This window comes from Uloborus diversus, unplaced genomic scaffold (genome assembly GCF_026930045.1).
Source record: "Uloborus diversus isolate 005 unplaced genomic scaffold, Udiv.v.3.1 scaffold_221, whole genome shotgun sequence".
Classification (NCBI taxonomy): domain Eukaryota; kingdom Metazoa; phylum Arthropoda; class Arachnida; order Araneae; family Uloboridae; genus Uloborus; species Uloborus diversus.
In genome coordinates, this window is record NW_026558375.1 from 83,567 (window position 1) to 94,185 (window position 10,619).

Consider the following 10,619-nt stretch of genomic DNA (forward strand, 5'->3'; position numbering starts at 1 on the left):
ATTATGATTATTAAAATTAAATTAGAAACTATAATTAAAAATGTCTTTTTAAAAACAGAACAAAATTAAATATGCATTTAACAAGTTGCAAGATCTTACGGTGCATTTATTGTAAATGCTTAATAGCTCTTAAAACCCATTGAAAATAAAATGTATCTAATCCCCACTGGAGATGCAAAATTATTGAACTTTTCAAAACCAAGCATATAAAAACAGCAAAAAAAAAAAAAAAAAAGAAATATTCAAAGCAAAATAATTGGACCATTCCATTTTAAAAAGGCTACAATAACCAATAAACTGATTAATCACACTAGCTGATAGAAGAGATAGACTTAAAAAAAAATGCTTTTGTCAACAAAACACAAATTTGTATTCAAAATTCAAGCAGACATCATAGAGCTCATGACCCTTAAAGGCGAGGACCAATCCAGAAATGCTTCAAGGAGGGGGGCGGTTGATTTTTTTTACCTTTTACTATGTAGCTGATTATACATGCTTAAGAGGGGTGGAGGGGGTGGACAGCATTTTAAGTTAAAACAACTAAAATGTAGAATTTTTCCCAAGGAGGTCCTCAAACCTCATTCTTTCCTTTTCCATTGAAAATGAATTCTATAATTGCGTTTTAGAACTTCAATTTCGTAATAATTACCGAAGAATGTTTCGTAACTCTCTCCCCCTAATTACATCGAAGGTCGTCTAAAACTGCGCTATATGAAACCAGTTTCACGAAATTAACGGAGCAAAGTCACTGAACCCATTCTTTCCCTTATCACTATCTGAAATGTCTACAATCACGTCTTTGAGACTTAAATGTTGCAAAATGTCAGTGTAAAGACCTCCAAACATCTCCTCCTAACATCATCAAAGATCACCCAAAATTGCCTTTTTGAAACTCGAACTCCAAAACTTTTCCGGGAGGGAGATATCAACCCCATTTCTTTTCTTAATGTCATCAAAAAGGGCCAACGCTCGCGTTTCAGGGCTTCCATTTTGGAAAAATTGCCTTAGCAGGTGCCTCAAGGGAGGGGCGATCGCACCAATCGGCCCTCCCTTGTATCTGTCTTTGCTTAAAGGGACAGGATTGTGAATGTTATTATAAACATTTTGAAAGCACAATACTTACAAGGATTATTACAAAAAAAGTTCTTTCTTTCAACGATGAATATCTTGTTTGGTTTAGAATGATGAGATGGTCTTTCAAATACTATGCGGCCAGAGCTGTCTTCATCATCCTCATCCAGATGACCAAAATCCCTCTCTTCTGTTTCCAGTTGGAGCCACGGGCCCACAGGTTCTTCAATTTCGTTCGAGTTATTTGTGACATTTTTCCCGCTCTTAGATAGTTTCTGCCACTGAGCAGCTTCTAATGTTTCGTTGGTGATGTCTGTTACGATACTGCCGGGATAGAAGGTGAGAGGACCGTTCCAGCTGGTGCTCTTGAGGAGATTTTGCCACGCTGTTGCCCTCTGTGACAATAAAGTTCCTCGAGGTTCAAATCCCTATTTGAGAAAAATTAAAATGTACAGTTAATTCTCTATTTAACAAATTTCAAAGGACCACAAAAAATCGTCCCTCAATAGAACGAACTCTTAAACAGAATTTTTCTAAAACTACAGTGGAGGGTTCAAGACCGTGGACAATCATTTTTAAATAGAGAAAGTAATTAAGTCGTTGAATAGAGAACCAACTGCAACAGCGAAGAAGAATACAATAAATAGTTGGTTTCTTTTGCAATACTTATTAATACAGTAAATCAAATTGTAGCCATGAATCACTGGAGAACTTTAAAAAACTTGTATGTGGAGAAGGATAACAAAGAATGTTAATAAATGACAATATGATTTTCAATCTCATTCGGCATTTTGATGTATTTTCAAAGTGTAAACGTATAATGTATGAGATGCGTTACCGTAGAAAACAATAATTTTTATAATAAGTCATATTAAAGTCACCATATAGATAAGTCGACGTAACAGTTTAAGATCAGCCTTCTTCCATCAGAGAGCGTGTTTCAGCGGTTGTCTTTTACAGCAAGTTATTGTGATTTGGTGATTTTTCACTGCAAACAATTACAGTATAACCTTGATTTAATGATTGGCCAGGGACTGGAAAAAGTTATCCTTAAATGGAGGAGCATATACATTCAATGCAGCTAAATCTGGAGCAGGGAAATATATAATTAAATTTTTGGAAACCCCTTTTGCGGGTATCATTAAATCAAAGTTATACTGCCGTGCTAAGCACAGATGTGGTATCTGCAGTAGAGCTCAAAATGAGAAATTGATGATTAAAGTTTTACAAGTCGTTTCTTTGATTTATGACTTAATGAAACGCTCAACTTGCGGTAGTTGTTTCATAACTTATCTAAAAACTGTAAGAGAGTATTTTTGTAAAAATCTTAATTTAAAATTAATAAATGTAGTTATGACAAATTTTCTTTTCAAAACCTTTCCATATATTAAACTTTTTGCACCGTAAGTGACAATTACTAGGCATTTTTAGGGGTATCTGCACAGATAAGACAAAAGTAGCTTAGAAAAACGTGCTCAATGTATCATTAAATAATACTGAAAACAACTGCTTTCTTTGGACTTAGCTGTTTTGCTTTATTTGGTAATACAAATCTAACAAAATCTATCTTCTGAAAGATACCTTTTTCAAAACTCCAGACAGTTAAAACTGTAATCCATAACAATTTTCTGTTTTTTATATTCAAAGAATGTGTTTTTTTTTTAATAATGTTTTATTTTCTAGATTCATTTTTACCGAGCATGAAGATAATTTTGGCAGCAGACGATACTTAAATAAAAATATTACTGGCCGTAGAATGAAATGCGTTTTTTTTTTTTTGCATGAAAGAATTAGTGACTATTTTACATGCATTTCATCTTTAGAATCCGCATTTTAAATAACCATTTAAATAGAAAAAAACTGAATATTTACTTTTTTATTATCAACCTGTACCGGTAAACAATGGTAAACAAATTTTAATATTTTATGTTACAATAAACTGCTACATTATTAAATTTGCTGCTTTACTAAGGTATAAAAGTCTTATCTACAAATTACTACGTAAAAAAGTGGTAACTGCGCAGATACCACATTAAAGGCTTAGTATTTGTCACTTACGTTCAAATTGCCTTAGCAAACTAAGCAAAATTGCAGTTACGACTTTTTTTCTTAAAGCTTTTTTTAATATTTCGCGTTTACAAATCGCCAAAAAAACTTGAGATTTAGGTAAATTAAATTACTAACGACCACCTGGTGACAATAACTCAATTTTGATAATATGTGCAGATACCACATCTGTGCTTAGCACAACAGTATACTGTATTAGCGGCAAATGAATTGTTTATTAAATAAAATATTAACTTTGATCAATTTTACAGAGCTTGGCAATGTCTCAAAACTTTGCTGATAACCCACTGAAACGTCCAATCCAAAAAGGCTTATCTTAAACTTATGTCTCGGCCTGTCTTACATAGTGGCTCAAAGTCATATGAAAGCAAAGAAATTTTTAATAAAATATTCTTCAAAATGGCAGCAATAAAAAGAGATCCATTAGAATTAAAAACAAACTTTTGTCTTACTCCAAACAAAATCTCTTCATGAGTTTTCAATTTTAGTTTAGTCATCTTTTATTTTTATGGATTTTTAACAGTTAGTAAAAAGAAAATGAATTAGTGATTTTTTATCAGGTAATGAAACAGAACGGTGAATGAAACATGCCTGAACTTCAGATTTTTTGACACTAAAAAGAGTGTACCCAAAGAAAGAAATGACTGTTTCAAAAATAAATTATAGTTTAAGTAAAAATAATGAATGGCCATGTTCAGTAAGTTACCGCCAGATAGCCAGGGTTAAGGCAGAAATACGTAAAATACACCGCCAGCTCAGTCATTCCAGCTGAGGATTGCAATTTTGTGCTTATTAGTATTCATCAGCCTGGCATAGGAAGTGATTGAGCTGGAGGTGGAAAATCTCTTAAGGAAGCCAAGAGAATTCGGTAGCCAATATAGAATTAGCACTTTCACGAATGAATGGCCAGTTAGGTAGGTACAAATTTTTTAAAAAGTACATAAATGGGTCATTCCATGTCAAATAAAGGATTTAAAAAAAGAAAAAAAAACACTTTTGAGAGCCAAGTCGATTAAGTCTGCTAAAATTTAAAGGTTTGAGTCTACCCACATGATAAATGAAAAGAATAGTTTTTTAGAGTGTCGTACTAGGTATCATTTTACAGCTCTTTTAATAGGCTTTCACATGATATGTTACTTGGCAAGGTTATGTGACATTAATAATTTAAGGTCATGAAAATCATTATTTGGCTTTGAATATTTTAAATAGTTTTTTTTTTTTTTGTAATTTGGAAAAATTATATTTTTTGCTTACAAATGTGGTTTACACATAGTAAACCTTTCAGAATGGGACAGCAATGGGATCACACTGAAAACTAATTATGAAATATTTTCAAGGACTATATAAATAAAATATTATAATCTACTAAAAATCACAGGGTGAAATATATTTCCTCAGAAAACTTCTTACCAGCAAAGGTTCTTTGAAGTTTGGCAAGTCATTCAAAGTAATGCAGAGGATTGCACAGCCAAGGGCAACCGCTAACACAAACAGAATTACAGAGCATGGATTGTTTGCCACTTGACGGGCATACCTGTAGAAATTAATAAATAGTTACGGAACAAATAATCCAATTAGAATAAAAAATACTGAAATGGGTATGTTTGACCAAACGGTCAGTACATTGTAATGCATGGATAGTGGTTTTCTGCCACTATGAAGTTGACAATTATAATGGGATACATGAGATACACAAGCCAGGGGTGGATCTTAGAGCAGGAATTAAAATAGAGGGAGCGAGTCCAATCATTGGCTAAGCAAAAGCTGACCCAAACACCTCAAGTCTCGTGACTCAGAAACGACGAATGGTTGGCACGTTTTGCGTGAAACAAGCGAAAGTAACCCGATTTCTTCCAAAGCTTCGCTTTAAAATCTATCATGGGACTTGGGGTCTTAGTTTCATGAATAAAAGTCTTCTTTCCATTTTATCTCTTCTCCAATGGGGTGGATACAGACTACCATTTTAGTGTGGGGGGGGGGGGGCTGCTGAGGAGTTGCTTCTTTTGACGGTAGTGCAAACAGCGGCTGATTTCTCAATTTTTCTTAGTCGGAGCAAAACGTGTTTTTACCAATTTCTCCCATGTTTTTATATCAAATTTTTTTGGAAAAAACACCGAAAATAAGTGAACTTGCTGCCCCCTCCCTCCCTCCAGCTGCAGGCTTTCTCCCCTTAGATATGGCATTGAGTGCATATAAATGACTAAAAACAGTAGATTTTAAAAAACGAATGAAGGTTGCGTATTCTTCCCTACATTTTCAATTTTTTAATTTTAGGAAAACTTTACATGTTAATAAAACCAAACATTTGGGCAATATATTGATAGTAATGTTATTCAAATGAATACTACCCTCTCCAGGAGCCAATAAGAAAATAAAAACAATTTCTAGGCCAGGGGGGGTTGTGAGGGGTTGCAACAAGCAACCTTGAATTACAGCATTTGTCTGAGACTTGATGAGTTGGAGCATCTGAGACTGTTTAACTGCAAAAACATGCCATTTTTCAGAATAGTTATTTGAAGTTCCACGCATAAATATATTTAAAGCAGTAAAAGAATACATGAGAAGAGTTTGATTTCTTATCCTGGAAAAGATTTGGCTAATAGAAATGTAATTTGTGAAAAAAGAAAAGAATCAGCATAGGATAAAATTAAAACACTGCTCTGTAGTTATATAGAAGTTGGAAAGATATTTTTAATCTATAAAAATGACATCAAATCAAAAGATATTATCAAAAGATATGTCTAAATGGAGAAACAGAGTGATTTTTATTGCTTTTAAAGTAGCTAATATGCACATTGTTTTATGTATGAATAATTTTAACACATACTTATGCATCGCCTTAAGAACAAAATGCAAAGGTAAATCATTTTTCATTCAGATCTTTACAACTGTTCTGTACGTAATCAAAGTTAAAAAAAATTACTAGAGCTTGCTTTTTAATTTTTAATCCAGTCTAGCCATTTTCAATGCATATTTGACAAGGCAGGGGGTGGGGGGGTGGGGGCACAAGAGCAAAATTTATGAGTTCAAAAAATTGTTTTGCTATGCTCTTTTGACTGCTTTTTATTTTTTGTTTTTACACTACTTTGTGGTTTTGGTTTCCTTATAAGAAGGGAGCCTAAAAGTGTATTTGGCACATTGCAGGTCACTCGTTAACATCGTTTCTTGAAACTCAAACAGGACTACAGGGTTATGCATGAATCTTTTGTTATATGAAAACTTGCTAGTGTCTAACGTGATGAACTTCACTTTTATTTCATCCAATTTCGTTTTAGATGAATTGATTGAGCCACAAAATTAATGAAACATTTAATCATGATAATAACTGAGAGTAACATTACTATTACATGACTGAGAATCAGGGGCGGACTGGGTTCCTCGAGAGAGCGCCAACCTTGGGAAAAAAAAAGGTGCAAAAAGGAAGAAAAAAGTGCAAAAAAAAAAGGGGGGGGGGAATAAAAGCTAGGGGAAATTCAACAACTAAAAAAAAGGTGTCAAGCTTGAGGCTGCAATGACTTGCATAGGCGAGAGGGCTGATGGGCCAGTTTACCCCTGCTGAGAATACATATCACTCTGAGTGGCATCACACTCAAAGATTATTATCAATCATGACAATCATCTTTGAGTGTGATAACACTTAAAGATAATCAATGCATTAAAATTAAGCTTGTTTTGACCTAATGACCAGTTAGGTAAAAAATTAGAATTGGTGTAACAAAATCACAAGAAGTGTATTTTAAGAACAATGAAAGGATCTATTCGCAAGTGGTATTACGCTTTGAGGGGGGTTTGTGAAATTACGAGTTTTTGACAAGGAGAAAGGATATCATGAAGTATGATGTCATGCATTTTTTAAAATAAGAATAAGTTTATGTAAAATAGCATGACATGTGACAAAAGGGAGGAAGATAAGGGTAAGTGTGGCACTTTGTGACCAAGGGAGGTTAAAAATGTTAAAAAAAAGGGACATTAGCTACGGGCATATGTCTCTCTCTCACATCATTAACTCAAATTCCTTCAGTCTTCTTTAAAACATTAATTATTTTTCAATTTGATCATAAATAAATACATTTATTTAACACATTTCTGTGTCTCACATGAGAACCAGATCTTGGATTTTTTTGAGCCAAGTTAAATCTTGAAACTGACGCCCTTACTTAACTTCCTTCACGTTTTTATAACTAAATTAAAAGAAAAAAAAATCCTACAGAGATAGAAGATGAATTCGCCACTCCTAAGAAGTTGCCACCAGGGGCAAGGATACCAGCTCATTCCAGATCCGGCACTGCCTCACACGAACACACATTTACAACTATTTATGTTTCTCTTGCATTTACATCTTTCTTTTTTGATACAAGTGCTGCTGACACATAAGTGAGAAATTGCGATAGTTATATTTTCAAGAATTAGAGCAATTTTAACTGAATGATGTATTTCTTACAGAATGTCTAAATAAGGATACTGGTCAGGGTTGGGTTCTGGGCTGTCCAAAATTGGTTTAGGACAGGACAGGTGGTTTTTACCATCTAAAACTGTCCAAAACTATGCTAAAGCTAAAGAGGTGCAATACAATCAATTCGTATTTACTGCAATATGCGTAATGCATAAATATAGATATTAATGAGGTTTAATTAATGAGTTAATTATATTTTTCTCCAAAATGTTCATTTAAAAATATTTTATTTAAAAAGTTGTCATTAACTATTATATAAAAACTTCCTTACGTAACAGTTGATAGAGTTATGAAAGGAAATTCGCAACACTACCAAGACAACTAATTTTAGTTCCATTTATTAACTCAAAGGAATGTAATTAAATGTGCAATATTTAGGTGCAAAAAAAAAAAAAGAAAGAAAGAAAAAAAAAAAAAAAAAAAAGCTTAATTTTTCAAACGGCTTTTGCAAATAAGTTTTACATGATGTTTTTCAAAAATCGTTTTTTAAATCATAGATTAAAGAACAATAAGATGATTTAACACTTATATTATAAAACTTGTGTTATTCTTATTTTAGTTCATAATTATAACATAATACCAATCTGTAAACTACAAAAAATTGTAATTTATTGCATTTAAGTCAATTATTGCACTATATTTTGAACATCGTCTGTACAACATGCATAAATGTCAAAAGATTTAGTTTATAGGAAAAAAACTATTACATACAAATTGAAGTTTTTAATGAAGTAATTCCTATGTAACTAGATTAAATCAGCTGCATAAATTAGTAACAAAAAATTTTACACTTGAATGTTCACATTGAATAAATAAATATATTAAATAGTTAAAAAAAGAAGAAACATTTTGGCACATTTTTTTGTTTTTGATATTTTCTCACAAAATATAGTTTCTCAAAAAAAAGTTTTGGACACAAGGGTTTTGAATAGGATGGTGAAAGCCTTGCCAACCCTGCTTTCATTTACAAACAATTTACATGGAAATTTGGTTACTATTATCAAAATAATAATAATAATAAAATAAATGAACTCATGCATACAAATTGAACTTTTAATCAAGAATTCAACTTCTATGCAACTAGTTTAAAATCAGCTGCATAAATAAGTTGAATGTTCTCATTGAATAAATGTTCAATATAAAACATTACTTTGATACATTTTATTCTGATTTTGATGTTTTCTCACAAAATACTATTTTTCCAAAAATATAGTTTCGAACACTTTCGGACACAAAGGTTTTGGACAGGATGGTAAAAACCCTGGTTTTTACCATAGTATCCAAAACCTTGCCAACCCTGATACTGGTTTCATATATTTATTCATTATCATCTCTCGGTAAAATATTTTGAATAGTTTACAGAGTTTTCTTCTGTAGTATACCTTTAAATTTCAATAAAGATATGTTTATAAAAATGAAATGTAGTGTTAAAATTTTGAATTAATTTATCAAAAAAACATTAATTTGAAAAAAAAAAATCATAAATTCAAAACTATTTGAAAAAAACCATCCCATTTTTTTTACTTTAAAATAATAATAATAATAATAACAAAAATAATTAAGTTAAAAAAAAAGAACAGTTGAGCAGAGTAGAGAGGCCCGGGACTGTGATAGGATCCCTTAATTCCCCAAATGCATTTATGCTAAAATATTAAAGAGTAAAAAATTATTTCTAGCTTGTCTAGTAAATGTAACAACAGCTTTGATCTCTTGCTAACTCTAATCTGCCATCTTTACCTATTTCTCAAACTTGAAATATATTTGCATTTTATTTAAGTACTAGCGGTACCTGCACAACTTTGCCCATAGTAAAAAATTAAAAAGTCATTTGATTCGTCTGTATATCTACAATTAATGGATGTAAAATTTCTCCCAAATTTGCTATGTTAATTTTCTCACCCTTGTTACGGTTCCACGTTACAATAATTTGGTAATTTACTCGTTCACGATATGATAATTTGCTTGGTAAAATGTTCTTAAAATTGAAATAGAAAAAGAATAAAATCAAATTTTTGAACAATCGCTTTAGGGTGCACACTCCCCATGATAGAAACTAATTCTGTGCCAAATTTCATGAAAATCGGCTGAACGGTCTAGGCGCTATGCGCGTCACAGATATCCATACAGAGAGACTTTCAGCTTTATTATTATTAGAGATAAAAGCAGCTGTCCCATTCCAACCAACGCCGCCCTGCCCCATTGTTTTGATAGAACGTAGCAGATAATACTACATGTCACAAAGAGTTTGTCAAAAACATTTAAGAAAGCATAACATGAAACAAGTCAACAGTTAAACCTTTTTAGAAACATAACAGAGTTAAACAATTGTTTTAAAAAGTCAAGTATCAAATTAATACAAAAGGATTTAGAGCTCGAGAAATTAAAAAAATACTAATACATACCACTGCATCCTCGAGTCTAAACATTCATTTGAGGTTGCGTTCTCTTCCTGATTTAGATCAGATGTTGCAGAAACCATTTCGTTTTGTCATCATTAATACTCTTATATTCACATAAACAGGAGAACATAAAAAGTTATATTTCCTAAGGAATAAAATATTAATTTGAAACAATTGACAGCATTAGTTTTCTAACACAAATGCAACAAAAAGGGTGAGAAAAACTTAAATAATTAATGAAAACAGAAATGTAATTTTTACAAATCATTATAATAATATTTGTGATGCCATAACGAAGGAGAATAAGCTGAAAAATAAAATGTATTCATTTATACAGATGTAAATAATAAAAAAGCAAGCCAACATAAAAATTTCACAAACAAATTTAAGCGTGCTATATCAGAATAAAGTCCTTAAAATGACACCATTACTGCAATAATACATTATTGCAACAATTTTATTTTAAGTAAAAAAATGAAAAAAAAAGGAGGAAAGAAAGCAGTTTATTTCAATAAAATAATTTTTTTTTTAAAAGCTGCAAACATATATATTTTTTAATTCTACAATAAAAGCAATTACTATTTCAAATTTTACCCCGAAAACTCACGCAAATAATTAAAACATTTCAT

At 31.7% G+C, this 10,619-nt stretch overlaps 1 protein-coding gene across 1 annotated transcript in view; it reads right to left on the reverse strand.

Annotated features, from left to right (window-relative positions):
• LOC129233169 (protein dispatched homolog 1-like) overlaps positions 1 to 10,046 on the reverse strand; it is a 28,991-nt gene extending 18,945 nt beyond the window's left edge. Inside the window, exons 1-3 of the mRNA XM_054867237.1 lie at positions 9,994 to 10,046; positions 4,549 to 4,672; positions 1,124 to 1,499 (exon numbers count right to left, since the gene is read on the reverse strand). Of these exons, the coding sequence (XP_054723212.1) occupies positions 1,124 to 1,499; positions 4,549 to 4,672; positions 9,994 to 10,001 (508 nt within the window). The 5' untranslated portion in view covers positions 10,002 to 10,046. The remainder of the gene's footprint in view (positions 1 to 1,123; positions 1,500 to 4,548; positions 4,673 to 9,993) is intronic.
• Positions 10,047 to 10,619: the final 573 nt, after the last annotated feature.